Consider the following 26521-nt stretch of genomic DNA (forward strand, 5'->3'; position numbering starts at 1 on the left):
CATGTCATGATCTCACAGTGTGTGAGACTGAGCCCCCTGTCAGGCTCTGTGCAGAGCCTGCCTGGGATTCTCTCTGCCCTTCCCTCACTTAAAAAAAGTTCCCTTCCTCTATGACCTCTAGCTTGCTTTATTTTTCTTTTTAAAAAGTTTATTTATTTATTTATTTTGAGAGAGAGAGAGAGAGAGAGAGAGAGAGAGAGAGAACACGAGTGGGGCTCGAACCCACAAACTATGAGATCGTGACCGGAGTCGAAATCAAATTTGGACGCTCAATGGACTGAGCCACCCACGCGCCCCTTATTCTTCTTAATTAAACTTCTCATGACCTGACTGCTTTCTCCTATTAAAGTTTAACCTCCGTGAGAGAGAGTTTTTCTTTTATCTACTACTGTTTCCCCAGTATCGAGAACAGAGTTTGACCTATACTAGTCATTGAAGAGACTAGGTGAATGACACAATGAATCAATTCTCAGCTGGCTGAAAATAAAGCGAAGCTCCTCATTTCTTCAGGACATTAGACGAGGCTCTAGACTCAGTTCTTTCCTATTGTATGAGAGAAGGAATAATCTTTAGAGTGCCCAGTTATTCATTCAATCAAGCCATATCCTGCACTTCTCTGCAAGATGTTGGATGCCTGATGTTAAAAAAAAAAAAAAGGAACTCCTGCCCTTTACCCTTCTGGCGCTCACACTCCAACCCATTTCCTTTTATGATCTATTTTATCGACTATCCTTCATTCTAACTCTTGTCTGTCATTGGTATGCATGCTGCCGAACTTAAGGTGTAAGGCAAGAGGCTGATGTAATCTTATGCTGTTCTTGAAGTCCTTACCCATTAATGGAGGTCATGAGGTCGGGCATCTGAAATAATGATCATCACTACATACACTGGACAAAATCATCAACCTCATAAGGGAAGGCAAGCATAAATCAAATCACCCAGTGGCCAGAATGAGCCTATCGTAATGCCTTTTCTTCATATACTTTGAAATTCCTGTCAGTCACGTTGTCCCCTAACAGATGGGGTTCCCTAGGAAACAGCCTCTAAGACAAAGTTTAGAGAGCGGGATATTTAGTATGGTGTGCCCTTGAGCTCAACGCCTGACGAAGGGAGAAGAAAGGAACCACGAATGGCAACCGGGAAAAGGCAAGCTAGGATTCAGGCCCAATGAGTCTCCATTAACCTCACTGGAGTTCCTGAAGTAGAACGCTAGAGTTCTCCCGAGTTGGGCCCAAACGGCCAGGTCATTACACTCCTGCATCCGTCAGGACCTGCCCGTGGAAGGGGTGTGACCTTGGGGGAGACAGCTGAAGCAATTCCCAAAAGGACAGACAGCTGAAAGTTGTCTGCTGAGGACACTCCTCCTCGCTGCGTCAGACGTGGGAGTTGTAGGAAAGTAGTTTCAAGTGATTCCTCAGTCGGAGGCCATTCTACTTGGTGTCCCATGTGACTCAACTGCTATGGCTACCCACTGTCCAGGAGTTAGGGATACGGGAGTGGAAGGGACAACTTTGCCTTTCGGAGGGCATGCGACAACATCCGGAGGCATTATTGGTGGTCACAACCGAGAGAGTGGGTATTACTGTTGCATAGCAGGGAGAGGGCAGGGATGTTGCTAAACACCCTACCACGTACAGCACAGTCCCCACAACGAGGAGTTGTCCGGAGTGCCCGGGTCAAGAAAGCCTGGTTTCGATATAAATAGACAGTAAACACCTGACCAAATCAGACTCTCTTTCTTGGCGAGTTTGATTGTAACATACATAGAAGAGTTAAGAGGGTGGGAAGGTGGGGAGTTAAACGAAAAGGGAGAGGACTTAAAGAAGAAAACAGAAGTCATAAGGCCGGAGAAACCGTGAGTAAGAACATGGCAGAGAGGAGAGAGAAGCCACAACGCCGTGGTCGTGCGGAGTCCACAGCGGCAAAGCGCACGGAGAGAGACGCAAACACTGTTCGTGGTGACTGCCATTCCCTGTCCTTCCTAATGTTTGCAGGGGTCCCCCGATCACCTAAGCCCACGTCCTCTGCCTGCAGCTCCAAGGAGGCAAAGCCCCTCTGCAGTGGACTGCAATCAAGAGGGTCGCTCTTGCTGAGATCTGAAAGTATACTGCAAAATTCAAGAGAATGGGTTTTAAAGCAGGTGCAGTTTATGCCAGTCCACAAAAGAACAAAATGCCTCTGTCCTCACCTCAAAGTTCTCGCCACCAAGTATTTTGTGATCCCGTGCTGGGTGCGCTCTGAAAATGGAAAACATCCAAATGGAAAAATGAAAGTAATGATTTTTGCCCAGAGGGATGGGATTCCACCATTTCTGTGTTGCAAAGCTTTGTACTTGGGGACAGATGACAAAACGGTACCCTAGGCCAAACTCACAAACGCCTTCATTTTCCAGGGAGTGTAAAAATATACCTTTCAGAGCCGGCATTCCCCTGAAATAGTGCCCACGTGTCACGAAACTGATTTAGGACTGTGGGGCTGGTCCCGGTGCCCTAGGTCCCCATGAGGTCCAGAGACGTCCGTTGTGATGAGGAAGACAAAATAAGAAAGAAGACAAATATTTGCTTCATCTCTGCCCTGCCACCAGACTTACTCCCGGGTACGTGGGGGCGCGCCGGGTGGAGATGAAGCCATTGAACTCCACAGTCACATTTTGCATGGGTAGCATCATCAAGTCTGGGAGAAGTTGAGGCTGCTGGTGCCCCCTTCAGGGCCCAGAGAAAAAGATTTTGAGGAAAAGAGCTTAATTATCATCACTGTGCTTTTCGTGGACATCTGAAAGGCTACCTTTGAACTCATGGAGGTGTCACCAGCATCACTGCCAAGTTAGAAGGCATCTGTCCCGAACTCCCAACACTCACGACAGCATGTGACGACTGAAGAAATTGGCCCAAATTATTTGGCCCTGAGATTTTTCCCTGATAGGGAGCTTTGGGCTGAAAATCGTCTCATACTCAGGCTGCCAGCTTCTTCCTGACTTTTATCATGATGGCTTCTTTAAGCCTATCTGTAGCTTTAAATTATTGGCCCACTCGTATTTCAAATTCATCCATCCCCGGAGGACAATGGTAGCAGTGTTGAGTGAAATATCAGCAAGTATTAGATGTGCTTAACGCATTTTCCCCCACCTTCTTTACGAAGCGTGTGACTAGGAGAAGGCGGGCAGTGGGATGGTGGGGGAGGGGGCAGGTACAGGGATGAAAGTTTGGCACCTGTCAGGATGGAAACAGACTTCTCAGTCCTACGTAGCAAGGGGAAACGGTAACGGCTTGGGGTGCTTTAACGAGATAAGAGTTGACCAGGGATTTGATTAAGAAACTTCAGATGATGAAGCCTAGAAGAAATAAGTGATCAATTCTTCGTTTTTACAGTGCCTCATCATCTGAGAACAAGAAGATCACTCAATGAAGCACACAGTGTTTAAATTCAGACCAAATAGTAAAAAGGAAATCCGTCTTGTGGAGTTCCATAGCCATCAAGAGAGTTTAATACTGCGAGAGGTCAGTGGGTTAAAAGCTAGAGAATAAAAATCTTTACCATTATTGGTTTTTTTTTTTCCGTGAGCAAAGTAATACATGCTTATTATGAAAACATCTGCAAAGGTAAAAAGAAAGAAAAACACAATAGCTCTTTGCATTTTGATGTATTTTCTTTTCAGTCTTGTCTTTATGTATCCTCTTCTGTTGTTTCTATTTTATTTTCTAATATAGCTACGATCGTGCCGTAATTTAGAAGTGCGCTTTATCTCGTAATATATTACAGGGCACAGGAGGCTTTTATAAAAAGGACCATGTCAAGTTCTCAATGCTATTAGTCGTTGCTCAGAGGCAACATGAAAGGTCACGTTATTTATTGAGTGTCTACTATGTGACAGTCACTATGCTAAATCTCATGCCACTGTGTATTAGTGTCAGGAGCAAATTTGCCTCGTCTTCTTTTGGGTATAAAACATAATTCACTCTGTAAATGATTTTATTGAACATCTACCAAGTACAGATACCAAGTTAGATGCTGGAGAATATAAAACCATCCTGTCCTTGCAGAGATTAGGGTCTACTCGTTGATTATTCATCCATTCATTAGTTACACAAATGACTATTGAGCTCTTATAATACAGAAAACACTGCCCTTAGATCCATGAAAAATACCTTCAGGAAGGAGAGAAACGAGTTACACACAATTAAAAACAGGACAATGAATGACACTTTCATGTCTAGTTTGACTCTAACAGGCAGATGAGAAGTTATACTGTTAAATTGATAGTCACAAAGACACTATGCTAATGCTAAAGCTAACGCTAATACCAATCACTTATACATCACTATGTGCTACGTGCTACTCTATATATTTTACATATATATATATGATTTATATATATAAATTTACATATATATACAATTTACATATATATACGATTTACGTATATATATACATACATATGATTTATATATAAATAAATCATATGTATGTATATTTATATATATACGTATATATACGATTTGATATGTATATATCAATATATATATAAATATATATATACATAAATATATATACATATATATATTGCAGGTGTCCCCCGATCACCTAAGCCCATGTCCTCTGCCTGCAGCTCCAAGGAGGCAAAGCCCATCTGCAGTGGATATATATAACTATATATATGAATAAACATATAAATATATATAAATAAATATATATAAATATATAAAAATATATATACGTATATATAATATATCTAAATATATATGTATATTTATATATATGTATATATACGATTTGATATGTATATATGTATATATATATACGTGTATATATATAAATACATACGTGTGTACATAAATATATATGCATGTATATATATAAATATATACACACGTGTATATATATATAAATATATATACACGTGTGTATATATATGATTTGATCCTCACTATAACCCTGTAAGATAATATTACCGTACTTCACTGAATCCAAAACTTCACTGGACGTTAGACGCACTCTGATTTCAGGGCTTTTATAACTTGGTGGGAGGGACCATGTCTTACATGTGACGAAACGTTACTATTAGCCCCATTTTACAGATGAGGATAAAGAGACTGAGTATCTGACCAGCACTTGAACCTAGTCAGCTTAATGCCAGAGTCTTAACCCACATCCCGAGGGAGACAACACCCGGCCCCGAGGCATCCGGAGAAAAATTCAGGCTCTGTAAATCAACTTAGTGCGGCCCAGACCAAGAGAAACAGAAGAGAGAAATCTGTGGCAGTATCAGAAAAACCAGGCAAGCGCTGGCCTGAGTGTTGTAAATGGTTAAGGCAGCGTGAGATGTGGCTTGTGAGTCCAGACACTGGGGTCCAGTCCCACATCTATTATAACCGTGTGCGTGACCTTGGTAATGTCATTTCACCTTTCTGCACCTATGCTGTGATCGGTAAAAAGAAGGGTAGGGGTGGCGTCTTTCAGTGTCTTTTACACTTCTTTTGACTGCAACCCACAGAAGGAAAGTATTTTACATTTTGTGGTAGCGCGCACGTATGCACGCGTGCACTCACGTACCCCCCACCCTTAACCGAAACCGAAGTGTCGAAACAATACTTAACCTTGCTTGGGCAATGTACTCTGATATTTTCCAATCTCTTCCATTCCATTAAAAAATTGTTGGTTGCAAGTCATTAAACTGATTTCAGCATTCACTAATGAGTACTAAGAAAACAACTCAGATAGAGTCTCCCTTAGCCTCTCTCCAGTTAGGAAATTCTACAGCATATGGGACTCCTGGGGTGGGGGCGGGAGCCAGAAACCTCAGGAAAGAGAAAGTTGACCCTTTTGCCTTATAAATAACTCATTTTCTTTTTAATTGGACCATGTTCTTACTACCTTCAGCAGAAAGTTCTCATTATTAAACCATTTGGCGAATACCACTTTAGGGCAAAGATTCCTATACTATGTTCCATGACATGTTTAGTGAGAAATTAATTGGTATGCCTGAAAAAGGCTTCCGTAGTCACGTAAGTAGGGAGAAGAGCTACTGACTTTTCCCTCCTCTTAGCGTTTCGATGTATATTAAAGGCCGCAACAATTCCAACAAAAAAGAAACTTTCTCATCTTTATAAGCTAGTTTTTCCAATCTTATGGACCACAAAACTATTTTTTCAAGGAAGAGTTACTAACATCATACAGAACATTAATGTTCTGAGGAACGTGGCTTGGAAAATCCTACTCTGGGGAATTCTACGACTGGTAATATATTTTGTTTAAGTTTTAAAATCCCAGTTAGTTAACATACAGCTTAATATTAGTTTCAGGTGTACAATATAGGGATTTGGCACTTCCATACATCTCTCCTCATCCCAAGTGCCCTCCTTAATCCTCATCACCTATGTAACCCAGCGCCCCCTTCTCCGCACCCCCCATCCCCCGCACCTCCCCTCTGGTAACCATGTTTGTTCTCTATAGTTAAGAGTCTGTTTCTTGATTTGCATCTCTCTCTTTTTTCCCCTTCGCTTGTTTGTTTTGTTTCTTAAACTCCACATCTGGGTGAAATCATATGGTATGTGTCTTTCTCCGACTGACTTATTTCTCTTAGCATAATACTCTCTAGCTCCATCCGTGTGGTCGCAAACGGTAAGATTTCGTAGAACTGGTAAAATCGTAAGGCAACTCTAAGTTCTTTTCACTGTTACAGAAAAATTTCTACCTTTATTCAAATATATAGTTATCCTTGGTTATGTGAAATTTAGAATAGAAGCTCAGAGAACTGAGAAAATTGACACAAACAAAGAGCTTAAGTTCTTTTTTTTTTTTTTTAAGGTTTTAAATTCTTGAAGATAAAGGATGGACAATTTTCAGAGTACTATGTCAATAAATACTAGAGTACTTTCTTGATATTGACATATGAAGATATGGATGCTAATATATGTATAAATGCCAACAGTGTGATTAAAAATTATATACAAATATAATAAATTCTATGTATAAATTTATATGATTTTTAAAAATCAAGGTAGTAGAATTTCTCCCTTTTCTTGGTTTAAGTTGCCAAAGTCAATTAAAAGTGGTAGAATATTGGGGCTCCTGGCTGGCTCAGTTGGTGGAACATGCAACTCGTGATCTTGGGGTCATGAGTTCGAGCCCCACATCAGGTGTACAGATTACCTAAGACCTTTTTTTAAAAAAGTGGTAGAATATTAAAGCTGGAATTAAAGGGAAGCTAGTGTCTAGCAATGGATAAGGGTCAGATTTTACAATGTTTTTCTCTTCTCATTTCTCTCAGATCTAAGATAAAAGAAACAACTTCTTTAACAAGTAGAGATTGGGATACCAAGAAGAAACACCGAATACTTTTCTTTAGTAAAAGCCTGCCTCTCTCTACTGATACAAAAAAAAGACCGCTGGTAATGTAATTTTCAAAGGGGAATGCGCGCGCGCGCGTGTGTGTGTGTGTGTGTGTGTGTGTGTGTGAGAGAGAGAGAGAGAGAGAGAGAGAGAGACAGATGAAGGGAGGAGAGAAATGGACAGGGAGAATAAGAGAGAGACGGCGAGCACAATTAGTGGCTCATCTTCATTTCTCTTTGTAATTTCTAAGTCTCAAAGACTTGGTATTATTATTATTCCTAGTAACTTGGAAGCCAGTTAGACATCTATCAAGTCAAATTCATTTACTATGACCTTAGTGGTACTTTTTTTCAAACATATTTTTATTTGTTTTAGGGGAAAAATGGTTGTGCTTTCAGCGAACACAATTTAACGGCCAATAAGTGACTTGGGTGAGGGCCCTGCCTCAAATACGGTTTTGACGGGGCACCCAATTTCTCGAGCAGATTTCTAGAGGTCAGTGTGGCAGCCCATATCAAAAGCCTTACAAATGTAAACAGCCTTTTACAGAGCAGTTCTGTTTTTAGGAATTTATCTTGTAGAAAGAATAGGAGATATTTCCAAAGGTGTATAAAGGATGTTACTCACAGTGTTGGAGAGCATAGTGAAAAATCTGAAATAACTTTCCTGATGAGTAATTAAGAATTGCCTTGGTAAATCTGGTAGAGCCAGACAAGAGAATACTGCCCAGCCATTTAAAAAATGATTGTGTAGAGGAATATTTAAGCACACATAAATATTTTTATTATAGTATATATTATATATATACATATATAAAATACTATATACTATATATATAATACTATATATATACATATATACATATATAATACTTTATATATATAGTATATAATATATATATTTATATATATTAAAGCAGGTCACAAAATGTTCATGTGTTTTTATCCCTGTTTGGTTTAAAAAGAAAAGTATCTACGGGGCGCCTGGGTGGCTCAGTCGGTTAAGCGTCCGACTTCGGCTCAGGTCATGATCTCGCGGTCCGTGGGCTCGAGCCCCGCGTCGGGCTCTGTGCTGACAGCTCAGAGCCTGGAGCCTGTTTCAGATTCCGTGTCTCCCTCTTTCTCTGACCCTCCCCTGTTCATGCTCTCTCTCTGGCTCAAAAATAAATAAATGTGAAAAAAAAAAGAAAAAGAAAGAAAAGTATCTAAAGTATAGAAAGCTCACTTTTTATAGTGGTTATCTCCAAGGGGTGAGATGAAGGGTAATTTTTTTTTCCTGTTTGTACTCTCTGCTTTCCAAAATTTCCTAGAGGGGGCATATATTACCTCTATAACTTAAAAAAAAAAATGGACAGGGGCGCGCCTGGGTGGCTCGGTCCATTAAGTGTCCAACTCTTGATCTCACCTCAGGTCTTGATCTCAGGGTCAGGGGTTCAAAAAATAAAATAAAATAAAAATGAAAGAGGACGACACAAAGAAACAGTCCTCATTGAGTCTTTAGTCCCACTGTCCTATTTCTCAAATATCCCTTAAACCGAAGTGCTAATGTTTGCTATCCCTAGGCAGAGCTTCTAAGCATATGCTGACATTCCACACGAGTAAGAAATTGGTGGCTTGCGGGGCTGGCTCCACTGAGGCAGGGAAATGGGTGTCTTTATGAGCATCTGTGGCCACCAGCCCGACCTTTGTGGACGTGGGCACTGGTGTGATATTGTTTAAAAGGTGCTGGAATGTTCCACCTGGCCCCTCCCAGTTCTCCCCTCACAGCTCAGAGATTATGGATGGCGTTCTACCAACAGAGACTCATTCCTCAGGCTAATGGCTTTTCACCCTATTAAAATGCAAATAACCCGGGAGAAGTACACATTAAACTCTACCTATCACCTGGGTTAAATAACATATCATTTTCTGAGAAGAGGTTTTAATGGGGAAGACACGGGAATTTGGGTGGGGCAGGCAGAGAGAGAAGACAGGGTGAATCAATGCACATGGTGTTTGAGGAGTAATGAATATTCATAATAGTAATATTTTCGTTTATGGCTTATGAGTCATCTACAAATATGTTACTGCATTTAATCTCAATGACATCGAAGAGAATGGCAGTCACCAAGGCGAGAGACACACGGAAGCATCCGCTCACACACTTGAAGACGTGAGCAAAGATCTTTTTCCGAACCTATGGAAAATGAAATGGAAAGGAAAGGAAAGGACCAGAACGTGGCTCTGTCAGTCTCTGTCGGACTGTGTGCCTCAACTTCCCCATCTTTAAAATGGGTGGAATCACGGCATCTACCGTATGGGGTGGCACGAGGATTAAATTAGTTCATATTCGTAACATTGCCAGGCAGAAAGTAATTGCCTGAAAGTGATGATTAAGCCCTTATACATCCTCATGTACGAACAAGAAATATGTCAAAGTGTTAACAGATCTTGACTCCATGTGGTAGAAACACGGGTTTTGAAAGAGAAAAAAAAAAACCCTCAAAACACACATTTTTGTAATCAAAGAAAGGGTGGGAGAAATTAATAACACGAATCAGAGGAAAACAGGAGGTTGGCAACGTTAATATGTAAAGTTATATTAATAGGATGTTAAACCTATTGATATTAAACCCTCAGTTAACTAAGGCTGTTCCTCTTAGTATGTTGTAAAACGTACAATATTTATCAACAATACATATGAATAGTATGATTAATGATACACACACAATTGATACAAAATAGGAAAACTAAAGAAGAATGAATAGCGGTCAAGGATAAATGAGCAATAAGACTGGTTAGGGAAAGGAAACATGATAGGCAGCGCTTCTGACTTTGAGGCAGGAAGTATTTAATGAATTATGTAGAGCTAAAGAATTATAGATTCCTAGTAACACATATTGAATTATCCTATCATAATTATATAGCATCGTAATTACCAGCTTATGAAGTGAACTGCTATAAGCAGAACTAAAGACTCAAAAATATTACCGAAGTTAGCACTTGAGCACACATTGCAGGAAACAATTAGGCGTTAGCTGAAGCCTGGGCAAAATGATCTAATCGGTCCTCCTCTCCTAACCCTCTGAATTTTCCCACCGAGGTGTATTTCAGGATGATTTATGCCTCCAGTGCGCTTGGCAGAGACGATGGTAATTCAGCTCTTCATTCTTTGCTACCAAGATGCAAGGAAGACATTACCCGATGAAAGGTGACAGCGACTTACTGGAAAGGAAGTGCTGGGACGCGGGGCCAAAGTCCCGGTGGGCTTCGTGCAGCTGCCTGATGCGGTCCTCAACGGCCACCTGGGGGGAAGAGGAGAGAAATGATGTCCTCTCATCAGATATAATGAGGAGCAATGAACACGATGTGTCCTCTCTGGTCGGATCTTTTGAGCCTCGAAAGCTGGGCGACTAAAGCAGCAATGCATGACCCCATTTTTAAAATAGATTTTTAAACGTTTGTTTATTTTGAGAGAGCGCGCGCATGTGTGCACGAGGCGGGGAGGGGCAGAGAGAGGGGGAGAGAGAATCCCAGGCAGCCTCCACGCAGTCACAGCGGGGCTTGATCTCACAACCATGAGATCATGACCTGAGCCGAAATCAGGAGTGGGACGCTGAACCGACTGAGCCGCTGAGGCACCCCCCAGAGCCCCGGTTTCACCGTACGGCCTCCGAGAGCCCTTTTCATCAAACCAGGGCCAAACAAAAAAGAGATGTGCTTTCTTGGTCATGTGAAAATGAGATTTTTTTCACACTCTGCTCATTGGCAGACACAAACGAACTACTGCTCCAACGAGCATCAAAAATGCCACCTCTAAATCTTTCGTGCAAAGGTTAGGGAGGTTGTCATTCCCCCGTATACTAGATAAGTGAAGGATCCCAGGAATGGCGTTTCTTTTGTCTTAGTCTATTGTTTTTGACTAACGTTTTTGGGAATCCTATTGGTAGTTAATGGATCCTTGAGAATTAACGAGTAACCAACAGCTGATTAACACTTAAGCATCAAAGAAGTAGATGCAAGGCTTAAATATAGTGTAATTACGGAGGAGATAATGAGATCAAAGACATTTTCAGATTTCAGTTTTTAGTAGACTTGAAAATTACTGCGAAGTAGATCTTCAGGTGGCATGAGATAAAAATTTCCATTCTTTTGTTTTTTTTTTTCCTATCAGGTTTTTCTAGAATATACTGATGGTGTCCTGATGGCTTAGTGAATTCCATTCTGGGGGGCGGGGGTGGGGAAGGAAGAATGTGACGGGTGAAATGCTTTGCTTTCGTCATCTGGCATTCTGCGGACCAGGCATCAGGGGTGGCCCCAGGCACGCGAGCTTCACAAATCTGGATCTTAATTTGGTTCTGAACAGCCCGTGGTCAACAAGGGGTTGGTCAGCTCTTGCCCAGAGCCAGCAAAGCTCCAGTTGGTTCACTCCTATGGTGTGGCTAATGCCCAAGGGATAAAACAGATATTAGACAAGATCAGAAAAGTGGCTAAGGGAGTCTGGTCTAAAGCCGGCCAATATCCCAATATCAGTCAAGGGCCTAACACAGATTCAGAACAACCTTCTGTTTTCACTTTCTCCTAGCCTTGCACATCTTTGCTTGGAACAAATATTTGGAAAAGCATGTGGAGGTTCCCAAACGCGCAGGATGTGCTTCACTGTGACGCACGCAAAAGCCTGAGACGCATCTCAAACCTCCCTTCCCGGCCCTACGGCCCCGCACCGTCCGCCACGCTCAGCTGGCCTGTCCTGCAATGTTCCATCCAATTTAACACCCGTGTGACTTGTTTTGGTTGCTGCTCCTCTCTGCAGCGTTCTTCTCCCCCTTCGCTCCCAGTTCCAGTCTTTTCTATGTTTCTATGTCTACTTTCCAATCCCCCGGGGTTGGAAGGGGATCGCTTCCTCGGCATCCTCGAGGCTCACAGTCCCTCCTTGGAGCATTTCTGTCATACTGTCTGTTGTAGTTGCAGGGACAGGACTTATCTCCTGCGATGCCACGTGAAATCCCCGATAGCCGGGACCATCCCTTGCTTGTCCCGCCTCCCCTCCCCACCCTCCCGCAGGGCGCACTGCACCCGGTAAGTGGGTCACAAGTGCTTAATGACTAGTTGACCAAACCAATGTGTACGTGTGACAGAGAGACGCCCAGAAAGACAGAGATGGGAGAAGAAACAGGAACGTGAACTAACACCGCCTGCAAGCTGCACGTCCCTGGGTATGTTATTCCACCGTTAACTTTCCTTGTGGGCAAAATGGGACAACATGACCCACCTCACAGAACTTTCCGTGGGAAGTAGCTAAGACACGGGCAACGGTGGGCCTCGTTTCTTCCACATGGTGATTGCTCAATAAATGTTAACAGCTCTTGTTATCGTTGCTGTTATGATTCTTACATGGAAAGGATAGGTTATCGTGGGCAAGGCAATACATACATCACAAAAATGGCTGATATTTATTAAGCATTCTGTTCATGACAAGAGGAATTAACTTACTTAATTTTCCCAGTAACTCGGTGGAAGTAATATTATCTGGGGGCGCCTGGGGAGCTCGGTCGGTTAGGTGTCCAACTCTCGACTTCGGCTCAGGTCACGGTCTCATGGTTCGTGGATTCGAGCCCTGCGTCGGGCTCCGGGCTGACAGTGCAGAGCCTACTTGGGATTCTTTGCCTCCCTCTTTCTCTGCCCCTCCTCTGCGCTCCCTCTCTCCCTCTCTCTCTCGCTCAAAAATAAACATTAAAAAAAGAAGTAATGTATCTTCCTACTTGAATGATGTAGAAGCTGAAGCACGAGAGGTTAAAAAACAACAACAATGCAACTTGCCTGCGTTTAAATAGTTAGTAAATTGGCAGAGCCAAGATTCAAACTCATTCAGTCTGACTCTTGCTCTTCAACTGCTATTTTAGAGATCAAAGTCAAACGAAAAGCATTTTAGACATATTCAATATGCAGCTGGCCTTTCAATTTACCGACTGCAGAAGAGATCTAGTGTCCATATCTATGAAAGTTTAGTCACTGGTATCTTTTATGACCCAAAGCAAGGTCAGTTCCTGGTCATGAAGAATGTGAGGCCATAAGATTACGGAGAACACACGCAAAGGCATGTTTAGAAGGACATCATTATTTCTAAATGCAGAATGGGTCATCTCATGAACAAAGTAACCAAGAGATGACTGTGAAAGTTCGGGGGTGGGCAAGAGTGGATGAGGAGGCCACATGGGAGTGGACGGTGACCAGCGATCTTTTCATGTCCCGAGAAAGAAATCTCACGGGGGACATGTGGTAAAGGAGCATGACCGTGTCACAGACCCTGTCCCCTGGTGGTAATGTTAGCAGATTCATAGCGACCAGGGGGAGGCAGCATCTGAGTCCATTAGAGGCCCCTCATCTCGAAGGTTGCTTTCTTCCTCTATAAGGTGAACTCCACAGGTAATTTCCAGGGTATACCCGATATTGTCAAGAAATGAAAAGGAGACAGAAGTGAATTCCCTTCCCTATAACTCAAAGTGAGGAAAATGCATGAGAGAGACTGAAATTAAAAATGCGTCACGTAATGAAATGAACACTTCAGGAAACAGTCTTAAAATAACTAAAGAATTAAGCGTAAAATATTTCTTTTCACAAATTATCCTTGGAGAAAGGTATTGCATGGATTGAATGCACAATTGAATAAACAAAGACATCATTTTAAGACAGAGAGAAAACCTGAAGGCACACTGTAGCTACCTAAGAACAAAGGCACTTTATTCTGTGAGCAATTAGGCAAGGAAATGAAAGTTGATAAACTTTTGAAACAATAACCTCCGTGCATTAGACCTTTCTAACTGGCCGTGTTTTTAAGCTATATCAAGTACTATATACAGGCTAGGAAGCAAACACCACACATTATACACTACAATCCTGCGTTCTGGCCCAATTCATTTTTTTAAATGTTTATTTATTGATTTTGAGAGAGAGAGAGAGACAGAGACAGAAAGAGTGAGCAGGGAAGGGACAGAGAGAGAGGGAGAGAGAGAGATTCCCAAGGAGGCTCCACGCTGTCAGCGCAGAGCCCGACGTGGGGCTTGAACCCGTGACTCATGAGATCACGATCTGAGCAGAAACCAAGAGTCGGACACTTATCTGAATGAGCCACCCTGGCAACACACAATTCATTCTTTACTCGGTGAATTCCCTGATCATGTGACAAGTAGTTGCTAATACTGAAAGAGACACACAAGGAGAAAATGCTGTAGTCTCTGATCTTTGGAAGCATAAAGGCTTGGAGGTGAGGAGGAGGGATTAGCCGAGGAAAGGCCTGGGGCAGAACACAGCTGTTGGAGAGGGCGGTAAGGTACAGTGAGCTACCTATCCTGGAAGCAGAGATGCAAACCAAGGCTCTCCAGACTCTGCGGCTCAGGATTTTCCCGGCAAGGCCAAGGGAACCAGGGAAGATTTCTGTGCACTGACTCATGATTTGAGAAAGCAGCTCAGGTTTGGGCAGGTTGCAATCACCTAGGTGTGGGGTGACATGCGTTGGAATGAAGACCGTGTGGCCCTGAATGGGAGGGAAGGCAGATAAGGAGGTATACGGAAAGAAGGAAGAACTGGTTAATTTTTGGTGTTGGAGCTTAATTTCTGAAGAGGCAAACAGCCTTCCAGGGTGAGGATATTGCCGATGGGCCTATGGCAATTCCAAAGGGATTCCTACCGCATACGGCGGTAGGAATTCCTCTGGAACAGGATGCATTGGACCTAACAGTGACAGTTTTGCTGGAGAGGTCACGTAGAGCCAGGTGAGGAAGAACGATTTGTCTCCGTCACTAAAGGAAGGAATGGCAAGTGAGAATACAAGGGGTAGGGGTGACATTAGAAGGCGAGCAAGGCAGGAAGAGCCAGAGAAATTTAATTAGAATTATTTAAGGAGATAGAAAGAACCCAATTTCTTCTGAATTAATAGGCAATACCTCTGTTTCCTTTTATGAAAAGAAACACAAGTGTAACGTCTTCCGGGAAGATCCTGTGTCTACTATTAGATAATAGATCAGGAAAGCTTAGAACTGGAAGAATCCTTACCTATTGATACACAAGCGTCTATTCATTAGAAGTATCCCAGATGGGCAAAAAACTGCCATCTGCTCCTTAAGTACTCATCATCTAATTTGCAGTATTCCTCAGTAAAATCATGTAGGAGAAAATTTAAAAAAAAGATCTTTTTTTTTTTCTTCATATGCTCTGTGAGGACAGGGACACATCTTTCTGTTCCTACTATATCCCCGGTGGCTAGCACAGTACCCGGCATATAGCAGGTACTCTAATTATTAGTTGAATGAATTAATGTACAGATTATTCGAGAATTGTCACCCTAACAACTCCATTTTGCGTGAAGAATTCTCTATCGTGAGATTTCCAGTACAATTTTTGGAAAGACCCCCCCTCCTTCCTTCTTTTTTTTCCCTCCTTCTTCTTTTTTTCAAAAGTTTGTTTGAGAGAGAGAGAGCGTGCACGAACGGGGGAGGGACAGAGAGAGAGAGAGAGAGAGAGAGAGAGAGAGAGAGAGAGAGAGGGAGAGAGAGAATCCCAAGCAAGCTCCACGCTTTCAGTGCGGAGCCTGATATGGGCTTGATCCCACGAACCGTAAGATGATGACCTAAGCCAAAATCAAGAGTCAGACACATACACGACCGAGCCATGCGGGCGCCCCTCTTTCCTTCCTTCTTGATGATCAAAGTATAAAAAAGAAAAGAAGAAAATCACTTCGATTTATTGGGCCTACAATACTGGACCCAAACATTTTAAAATAATTTGCAAGACAGACCAAGAGCCCCAATCTCCTGCCTATTTGTTTTACTCTCATTTTTAAAGAATCATATTCGAGAGCTCTGAGGACTCTTGTTATTTGCCTTTGCTTTCTCATCTCAGATGAGTTCTACAGGCAGCGTACTGTTTGCAGAGACCTCCCTTCTTTCGTGCCAAGAGACGTTTCTTCATTCATTCACAAGATACAAGAATGTAAGTTACTTGCCCGTGAAGACAGAGATGTTGGTTATCTTATTTGTAGTTTAGTCCAGGGCCTAATACCTAGGAGATGGTCAACAAATATTTGATCAATGTGATGAGTGGAAATACTCCTTGAGTTCCTGTTATCTGTTAGGTACTATAGACCTAGTAGTAAGTATGAGTATCATAGACTGGAGAGCAACATTTTGGGGATGATGAATGAACACCAAGTCATTCAACCAGATTAATGATAACACATTCTCTTCCCAGCGGTGACTATTTCCCAAAGCTCAGTCCACGCTTCTGTGCGTTCTGAAGGATATCCTCATTTCATTTTTGTCCAAAGTTGCTTTAAATAAGTCAAAAAGAAGGGAAAAGGAGAGAGAGCATCGGGGCTCCCAGAAATGATTTCAAGTAAATTTATCTACATGCAAATGTTACTAAGCTTTATTTTCAGTTCTCAAGGGCTTCCACTTTTTCCTTTGACCTGTTAATTACTTTCATGTTTTCGTCTGCACTGGAAGTTTCAGGAGAGCCAAGGGGTCCCTCCTGATGTGGCAATACATTGCTAAACAATGTGATTTCTTCCTAGTGTCCAAGTGCTCTTACCGGGACTATGTGCATAAATCATGTTTACTCCAGTCTTGGGAAACGATGTAACTCGGCGTGTAGGTTTTGATTTTCTGGCTCTCAGTTTGTCTAGACCTTTGATAAATATCCATAGGCATGCAAGAACCAGACTTCACACCTACACTAATGAGCCCATAAAAAACCCCACAACCCTCTCCTGGTGCTGTGATGATCGTGAATAAACCATGCACATGCACGCAAATGACTCTCTACAGTCTATTCGTGAGTTTTCGTACCGAAATCTTATAGTGTGTACAGTTTTCTGCATGCATGTGTCTGTGTTGGGGAGGCCTTCCTAACTCATCTTACTTCCAAATCCTGACTTGTGATACTAATATATGCCCAAACATTATCCTGGAAACTCTCTTGAGATTTACTACGGTGTCCATTAAAATCCATTCAACTAATTATAATCCTTTTCAGTTAAAATCCATTGTTCGAATTCTGATTCGTTTTGAGTTGTGACTGAAACAGATGGTCTCAGACAACGTTTGGAATGAGAGCTTGTGATGGGTACAGCTCAGCGGCTGAGGTCTCTTTCCCTTGACTTTCTTTATGTGTTTTCTTGACACTGAGACACTTAGGAGTTAAAAAGAGTTTCTAGCATTTGACTTCAGAAGAGATCATAGGAAAGTAACCTATGCTGACCGAAGGCTCACTCTGAGTACGAGCATAATTATTAGTTGATTTTGGGTGACTTATAGCATGGATGCTAATGTGTGCCATCCGAGACCATCATGAATCCACCTCTCTTCATGTTCCTCTCTGAGAGCTTTCCTCCCCCTTCTATTTTATATTTTTGTGTTGATCCCTTTCTTTCTTAATCTCTCTTTCTAAAAAAATTTTAGATTGAGAGCATTCACGTACACAAATTGGGGAGGGGGAGGGGGGGGAGAGAGAGAGAGAGAGAGAGAGAGAGAGAGAGAGAGAGAGAGAGAATCTTAAGCAGGCTCTACACTCAGCACAGAGCCTGACTCGGGGCTTGATCCCACGACCCTGGGATCATGACTTGAGCTGCAATCAACCTACTGAGCCAGACAGGTGCACCTTTTCTTTCTAAATCTTTGACTCCTTTGCTTATTCTCTGCTTTCCCTTTGTTTTCTCCTCCACTCACCTCTCCACCTCCCACCAGCCCTTCCCAAATGTGTTCTATACAACCTACCAGCAAAGCACAGAGACTCCCAAACAGAGCCTAAAAGGATGTAGGTGTACCTGTGCCAGACAGGTGAGGCATTATGTCACTGGGAGCCTAGCCTCGAGCCAGCTGACGGGTGACACAATTTGCCGCTCCCAAATATGCCTAAGGATTATTTAAACTCATTATTATTTTTTTAATGTTTATTTATTTTTCGGAGAGGGAGAGTGACAGAGAGAGAGCAGGGGAAGGGCAGAGAGAGGGACACAGAGGATGTGAAGCAGGTTTCTTGCTGAGAACAGAGAGCCCAAAGTGAGACTCGAACTCATTAACCGCAAGATCATGACCTGAGCTAAAGTCTGATGCTTAATGGACTGAGCCACCCAGGCGCCCCTAAATTCATTATTTTTAAGAAACAGTAGGTACCGTAGAAGCTTAGACACCAGAAGTTACCCTTTTGTAGGAGACATTTACATTTCTAAGAGAAATCTGCATTTTAAGCGTGTCTCCTGCTCTGTACCAGGAAGAGAAGTATGACTAAATCTCTAGAAACCCTTATCAACGGAGAAAGCAAAACTTAAATCTGCCTAGGAACCTTACTCTTGTTCACTGTGCTGTTCCTGGCAACCTCCCATAACTGCACCCCCCCCCCCAAACGCCCCAGCATCTTTCTTTTGTCCTCAGCGAAAAGTGGTATTTAAGGCAGTGGCTTGAGCCATTTCGATGAGTTGCTCAGTTTTCCTGGGTCTCTCCCAGGCATACATGTTATTTAACTCCTGCTTGCTTTTCTCCTGTTAATCTGTCTTTTATTACCGGAGGTCTCCACCAAGAACCTAGAAGGATAGAGGGAAAATTATTTTTCCGCTCCTGCATAGCCAATCGCTTCTCCAGGAACATCATTCCCCCTAATTCTGATGAACATCTCCATCCGCTGGGGAGCACGGGAGGACAGACACCAAGCCCTTTGTCCATTGTTAAGCCTTCAGCTTTCACCTCCCTGATTTCTCAAATGCACCTTGGAAGGGTGTCTACTGATTTTCAGACTTGTGCCAACGATTCATCCTGTGATAATGGAGTCAGGTTATATCAACATTAAGTTGACTTCACAGACCCAAGTACCTTCAGGGTATCATTAAGTTTAATTCAGAAAAGCAGCAATCAACCTCCTATCCTGCTTCATTTGTCAAAATCTCCAGTTTTGGTTGCAACTATAGACTGTTACGAAAAAACGTGATGGGAAGGGAAGAGATCATAGGAAGCATTTCTTTTTTTTTTTTTTTTTTCCCCTTTGGTCTCAAAGAGATAAAAGGTGAATGACTCTGCTTGGCTGATGTAACTTGATGCAGATTTTATCTTAAAAAATAGGTTTCCCTTTTAAAAGCTTTCCTAATGTATCTCATGATTTGCAGCAGGAACGAAAGTCAAGTGGCTAGCACCTTGCAACACCGTTACTTACATTAAATCATTTACCTATCAGTCCCAGCTATTTATTCTTGGGCTTGTATTTATCCCGCATTTGGAAGATACCATTCTCACAGAAATTTCCCGAGGCCGCTGTAGCATTCCCTTCCGGGGGCATTTTGGGCCCTAAGTAGCATAATGCTCACATGGTAATTACATAATTATCCCGGCTGGTGTTAGAACACGGGAGTGTTCCCAAGGACCAGAAGTGGCAATTTGAAATAATTATCAAGGGACTACATCAGAACCGGTACCGCCTGAAAAAAAGATACAACGTATATAGCTGTGAGCAAATCGTCCTAAAATACGAAATCAGGAGAACAAATGAAAAAAAAAAAAAAAAAGATCCAACGCCAGTAACTGCACCTGCTTTTGTTTCATGGCGAAACCCTTCTATTTTGGGCAATGATATACCCGCGGGTTTTCAGTGTGTTCTACTCGTCGCCTTTATAATAATGGCCCGGAAGGAGGATTTGCTCAAATATGCGCACAACAATCGTTACCCAAGGAAATCCACATTCCTTAAATCCCAAGCTACCCACAGCATTTCCAAAGCTTCCCGACCTCGACTCCCTTCACGGTTAATTCGACCGCGGATCCAAGAACCTTGCGTGCCAGGAGCCCCTGTTGGCGGTGCCCGGCTCTCCTCCCGGCCACTGAAAAGCGCCTTTCTCTGCTCTCACTGAGGCAGGGTTGCCAAAACAGCATCACGTCTTTCGCTACAGATCAATAAACCGGAAGGTCTCATCCACTGCACTTGCCAATTCTACAGCGTTCAGTCCTTCTCTCTCCTTTGCATATCAGAAGACAGGGCACGAGTTAAATGAAGAAGTACACTTTAGGTTTCTTAACGAAGGCCAGAGGATAGCGCCACGGCCCTCTATCGTGTCTTGGCGTGGATTTGCCAGAACTGGAGGTAAACTGGACGTGTCCTCACTCCCCGTAGTCTCTCGGGTCACTGCCTGGCCTTCTTTACACTCTCCAGGCTCAGCCCTCTCTTCCTCTCTCCCCCTGCCTCCCTCCTCCTTCACCACACCTCACCCCAACCCCGGAGGTGGTTTATAATCTCCTTGAACAGTCCTAACACTTCCCCGAACTAGTGGAGACATTTTCACTTGAAATCTAAAGCTTGCTTGCTTTCTTTCTTTCTTTCTTTCTTTCTTTCTTTCTTTCTTTCTTTCTTTCTTCTTTTAATGTGGCTTTACATGGTGCCAGAAAACCACAGGGAAAAAAAAAACCCTCGAAAATACAAGGTGATCTTTTATAGGAGAAACAAAAGATCAAATTTCTAGGTCATCACGGAAGTAGGTATACTTCCTTGAGCAATAATCTGAAGTACTTTATGAGATTCTTCCTTTCACTAAAGCAAGAAATCCTAAAATCCATCAGGATATGTGCACTGTGCCTTGACTTTCTTTTTAATCCTCAAGTGAAACCAACACAGTAAAGTGTAATAAAAATGCATATAGCCCCAGGCTTTGTGCCTTAGCAAAGAGAGAAAAAATAAGCTTCTTGACTTAATATGTCTACTGTGAATAATCAGCCACCGCATTTGGGGATCTTGCTTTATAATCTTAACGCAGAACAGTGAACTCCATGTTCACGGTATGACAAGAATAAAGGATTTTTTTTCTTTCTTTCAAAAAAAAAAAAAAAAAAAAGACTTCCCCCGTTTCCCAAACCAGATACATGTGTCAACTTAAAAGAAATGAAACCAGGGGCTGAAATCTCTTGAGCTTTATTAATACATTCTCTGCATTTTCCCTGAAGGTGTCAATGAAGTGTGGGCAAGGAAAGAGAGCGGCCCTAGGCTGGGCAAGGATGTGGCTAACATTCATTCTGGAAGCCTTCTCAGCCCCGGTCCCAGATGTCTAGCCCGTCCTTCCCAAGGACTGGCTCCTAGCTGATTAATAAACATTCCCGGGAAGATCAATGATTGCTCATAACAGGCTTCCAGTAACCACAGCTGTGAATATTTGCATTTAAGAGCAACTTTAATTAAATAATTAAGCAATTAATTACTCAAATACTTATTGAGTGCTTGTAAGACACTTTGTTAGGAGAGGAAGGAGAAAAAAATAAATAAAAAGCCAAGGAGCCTATTTTTAATGCATTTACGGGTTAGATATTTACAAATAGGCATCACGAAATAGCACGGGAAAGATTTTAATGAACCACGGTCATTCTCCAATTTGACCGTGTGTCACCACTACCTGAGAAGTTTCTAAAAAACAGATGCTTAACTCTTCTCTAGAGTTTCTATTTTTTACAGTTTATTTATTTTGAGAGCGCGAGGGAGAGCGAGTGCACACTTGCACACGCGTGCAAGTGGTGGAGGGGCCGAGAGAGAGAGAGAGAGAGAGAGAGAGAGAGAGAGAGAGAGAGACAGAGAGAGTGCCAAGCAGGTTCTGCGTGAAGCCCAATACGGGGTTCGATCTCACCAAATTGTGAGATCATGACCTGAGCTGAGATCAAGAGTCAGACCCTTAACTGACTGAGCCACCCAGGTGCTCCTTCTCTAGACTTTCTGACTTGGTCCACTTGGGACTGGGCTTGAGAAGCCATACCTTCCTTTAAAGCTCCACCAGGGACTCTGACATCTAGCCTGTTTGGGGAGCCACTGATAGAGTGGAAAGGCCACAAGTTCTACGGGTCAGTAAGACTGAGTCAGCACCCCTTACTGGCTCTGAGACCTTCAGCATCTCATCCAACCTTAGTTTCCTAATCTGTGAACAGAAGTACTCAGTAACAGCGACAGCAACACCAGCCATGGCCACCTTCACTGTGTTCCAAGCGGCATGCTTCTGTTTTCTAGGTAGACTTCATTTAAGGTTCTCCTATCCTTTTTTTTTTTTTTTAATTTTTTTTTCAACGTTTTTATTTATTTTTGGGACAGAGAGAGACAGAGCATGAACGGGGGAGGGGCAGAGAGAGAGGGAGACACAGAATGGGAAACAGGCTCCAGGCTCTGAGCCATCAGCCCAGAGCCTGACGTGGGGCTCGAACTCCCGGACCGCGAGATCGTGACCTGGCTGAAGTCGGACGCTTAACCGACTGCGCCACCCAGGTGCCCCAAGGTTCTCCTATCCTTACTCGTAACATTTTCATCTTTTACAGGAGACTGCAGACTTTCATCCTAGGTGACAAGGACACGTGTATAAATCGGGAGGGACCCCCAGTGCGTTGGGGCAGAGTTCCATATGACAAACCAAAGCAGTCCACCGAGAGCGCTGTTGAGCAAAGACTAGATTGAACGATGGAAAAGTTACAGAGGGGGTGGCCGGGAATTCTCCTCAAAGCCCCTCACATCATTCATCCTGATGTTAGCAAGATTTCTGCTTGGGCAGAAATACTGTATTTGACTGAAAAAGACAACACGTAAAACATGTAACAGCATCGGCTGCAAAGTAAGCACCGAGTAGATGGGAGCTGTTACTTGCCCGGGTTAAAAGATGTGGACCAGAGCAAAATAGGGGTGGGGGTGGGGGTAAATTTGGCAGACATACCCCTGTGGAAAGTTCCAGATCTAACTTACGTCTTTTTATAATAAATACACAAGTCGGCCAGTTGGGGATAGCTAGGTGATTTCTATCTTTTAGCAGAGCCTAAACAAGTCTCGAGTGGAGAGCATGAACGGTGAGCTCAAGAATCAATTATTCTACAAGCATTTCCAAGTGCTGGTATAGACACTGTACGGGGTGTTCATCTTGTGGAGGGTGGCGAAGACAGGGCATGGGACACTCCTGCTCTCAAGAACCTGTGTCTTATGGGAAGAACACTGCACACAGGACAAATCAGAAACTCTTAAGTGCTGGTCCAATACAAGCATTCCTAATTTCTAGAGGTGAGAAAGCCACGAGGCCTAGAATAGTCTGGAAGGCTTCACAAAGGAGGTGACACACCCTAGATCAACCTAGAGTCTTTGTAGCTTAGCATCTCGCGTCCCCTGAGGAGTATTATTTTGAACAGGCATTTTGTATACCATGACTGACATCATCTTAATGGATTAAAGATTCCCCAGATTTCACACAGTATTGCTTCTATGGTTGAGTTTTTCTTTTATTTTGGTAAGCAAACACTTCGTGGCTCTCCTCCCTTCTTTTAAGCGTCTCGCATTTGTTTGCCAAGAGCTTTCAAAGTATACCGATCAGAATGGTTTGTTTTCTTGTCTTTTCTTTACTATGTCACAATAGAGGTATATACCGGTCCTACTTGAAAACGATCTTCTTGGGGCGCCTGGGTGGCGCAGTCGGTTAAGCGTCCGACTTCAGCCAGGTCACGATCTCGCGGTCCGGGAGTTCGAGCCCCGCGTCAGGCTCTGGGCTGATGGCTCGGAGCCTGGAGCCTGTTTCCGATTCTGTGTCTCCCTCTCTCTCTGCCCCTCCCCCGTTCATGCTCTGTCTCTCTCTGTCCCAAAAATAAATAAACGTTGAAAAAAAAAATTAAAAAAAAAAAAAGAAAACGATCTTCTTGCACTGATAACAAACTTTCTTCTAGACTTTTCCTAAAGTAATGTTAAACCTCATTCATAGAACTTTGAACATCTAGTCCTTGATCTAGGATTGAACACACATTTCACATCTTCGAAAAAACTTTTTTTTTTTTTTTTTTTTGCTAGTTGATCTTTTTATCCCTTCAGGCATTAACCAGTCTTTTTATTTTCTGAGCAGTTCTGGAGCTACATTCCCTGGAGGCCAAAGCATCTACGGCAAGGCTCAAAATGTAGAGTGCTCGAAGTTTGCTTTTGTTGTGTTATTTTTCAGTAGAAATCCCAGAAAGAAAACTATGTTATTGCATAGGAGGACATGTGGCAGTAAATTTCTGCAGCTTTCACTCTAATTTGGAGCTTTTAATATTTCAATCTGAGCTGGCACTGACCTCTAACTTTGTAAGATGTGCAAAAGACAGAATACCTCGGAGTAAGCTTTCAGAGTCAACAAATCCACAGCGCAGGGATATTTAAACAGATCAGAAACTAGTATTTTAAAATAATACTTTCATAAGGCCATTTATATGCTAAACAGATGACTTCTCTTCTGGTCACCAAAGCAGGCTTTAAGGACATTACGTACTAAAGAGTAGTACATAAGGAGGGCCTGGGTGGGTCAGTCGGTCGAGTGTCCGACTCTCGATTTCAGCTCAGCTCCTGATCCCAGGGTCTTGGGATCAGGCCCTGTGTCAAGCTCTGGGCTGAGCTTGCTTAAGATTTTCTCTCTCTCCACCTCTGCCCCTCTCCCCAGCTCATGCGTGCACTCTCTAAAATTAAAAAAGAACACAATAAAAAATAAATAAGTATGGGGCGCCTGGGTGGCGCAGTCGGTTAAGCGTCCGACTTCAGCCAGGTCACGATCTCGCGGTCCGTGAGTTCGAGCCCCGCGTCGGGCTCTGGGCTGATGGCTCGGAGCCTGGAGCCTGTTTCCGATTCTGTGTCTCCCTCTCTCTCTGCCCCTCCCCTGTTCATACTCTGTCTCTCTCTGTCCCAAAAATAAATAAACGTTGAAAAAAAAATTAAAAAAAAATAAAATAAATATTATACAAGTTAATCCAAATTGATATTGGTCTTAAAAACCTAGTTTTTCAGGGCACCTGAGTGGCTCAGTCAGCTGAGCATCTGACTTTGGCTCAGGTGAAAGCCACCTGATCTCACAGTTCATGAGTCTGAGGCCCGCACTGGGCTCCCTGCTGTAAGTGCAGAGCTCACTTTGGGTCCTCTGTCCCCCTCACCTCAACCCCCCCCCCCCCAATTTTTCAAAAATCCATGATTTGGATGTTTCACTAATTCAAGTTAGCTTTTCTGTCCGAAAGTTAAACGCGTTGGTTGGAATCTCAGTAACAAGTACTGATCGATGCAAATAAGAACAAAACAGTCATCATTAGGAATTTCTCAAAGAGAAAAGGTTTCCGTGGCCTCTCTGACTATGGATGTGCATATAAGGTAAGCCTTCTGATCTAAAGAGCAGGGTCTCAGATTGGGCATCATTAACATTTTGGCCCAGGTAATGCTTTGTTGTCCTATCGTGTGCATTGGGGGGGGGGGGGGTCTAGCAGCATCCCTGACCTCTACTCACTAGATTCCAATAGCAACACCTCCCCAGCTGCGAAACACCAGAAACGTCTCCAGACTAACTAGTGGCGATGGAAAATTAACAGTCTCAAGTCCTATACAGACTATCCTCAGATCTGCCTAATTCAGGATCCCTTTCAACGGCAATCTTAGCTCTGCAGCTCCCCATGGGGCTGGCACAGCCTTCAGATGATCTGCACTGCAATTTAATGGCTACACCCGCCCAATCCTGCCTCTCCCCCCCTCCGCCCCCCGTCCTTTTTTTTTTTTTTTTTCCGCAGGTGTTATTCTCCAATAAATCTGGCTTGGCATCTGCTTCCCAGAGGACTCAACCTGCAACACCAGTCAATCCATCAATTAGAGCATTCCATTCTCTTAGTCTAGATGGGCACTTCGTCTCTATCCGAGCCACTGAGAGTCAGGCTCTAAAGTTTCTAAATTCTTAAGTGAGAGTAGGTCGGCCTCTGTTCTGCTGGGGATGTTGAAGACGCTCAGAGATAGCAGAGGCACCGGCCGCATGTGGCTGCCTGAAAACCACTGCCGCTCCCATCATCCTTTGTTGCTTCTTGACTCATGTCAGTTTTCAGCCACGGCCAAGAGTCCGACCTGATACACTCTACAATAAGTGTATTGTACAATAAGGGAAACTACAGAAACATTTGAGAAAATGAACACTGAGCCTAGAAGTTGTTATAAATGAACTCAGGTTAATAACTATTAAGAGCTAGGTATACAGGTTGTTTAAGAATTACAAAGCGTTCCGCCTTCGTAAATCTAAAGCCACTTCATAAGAGGTGGGAGAGGGCAGGGTTATACCCATCCTAGTGTAACGATTCTACCAAGGGCTGCATTCATTCTCTGAAGACTGTCTCTCATCTCATCACAGAGAAACAGTAGATACCGAATACTGGAGAGCAGCTGCTACGAGGTTGTCGACGCGCATTCGT

The 26521-nt window shown here is 43.0% G+C and overlaps 1 protein-coding gene across 14 annotated transcripts in view; it reads right to left on the reverse strand.

The window, feature by feature from the left end:
• Window positions 1-26521, reverse strand: part of DMD (dystrophin) — a 2022811-nt gene that overhangs the window by 218664 nt on the left and 1777626 nt on the right. For all 14 annotated transcript variants that reach the window (XM_047843142.1, XM_047843144.1, XM_047843153.1 and 11 more), the window contains one exon: window positions 10534-10612. In XM_047843142.1, coding sequence (XP_047699098.1) covers window positions 10534-10612 — 79 coding nt within the window. The remainder of the gene's footprint in view (window positions 1-10533; window positions 10613-26521) is intronic.

The sequence above is a fragment of the Prionailurus viverrinus genome, chromosome X (assembly GCF_022837055.1).
Source record: "Prionailurus viverrinus isolate Anna chromosome X, UM_Priviv_1.0, whole genome shotgun sequence".
NCBI classification, from domain to species: Eukaryota; Metazoa; Chordata; class Mammalia; order Carnivora; family Felidae; genus Prionailurus; species Prionailurus viverrinus.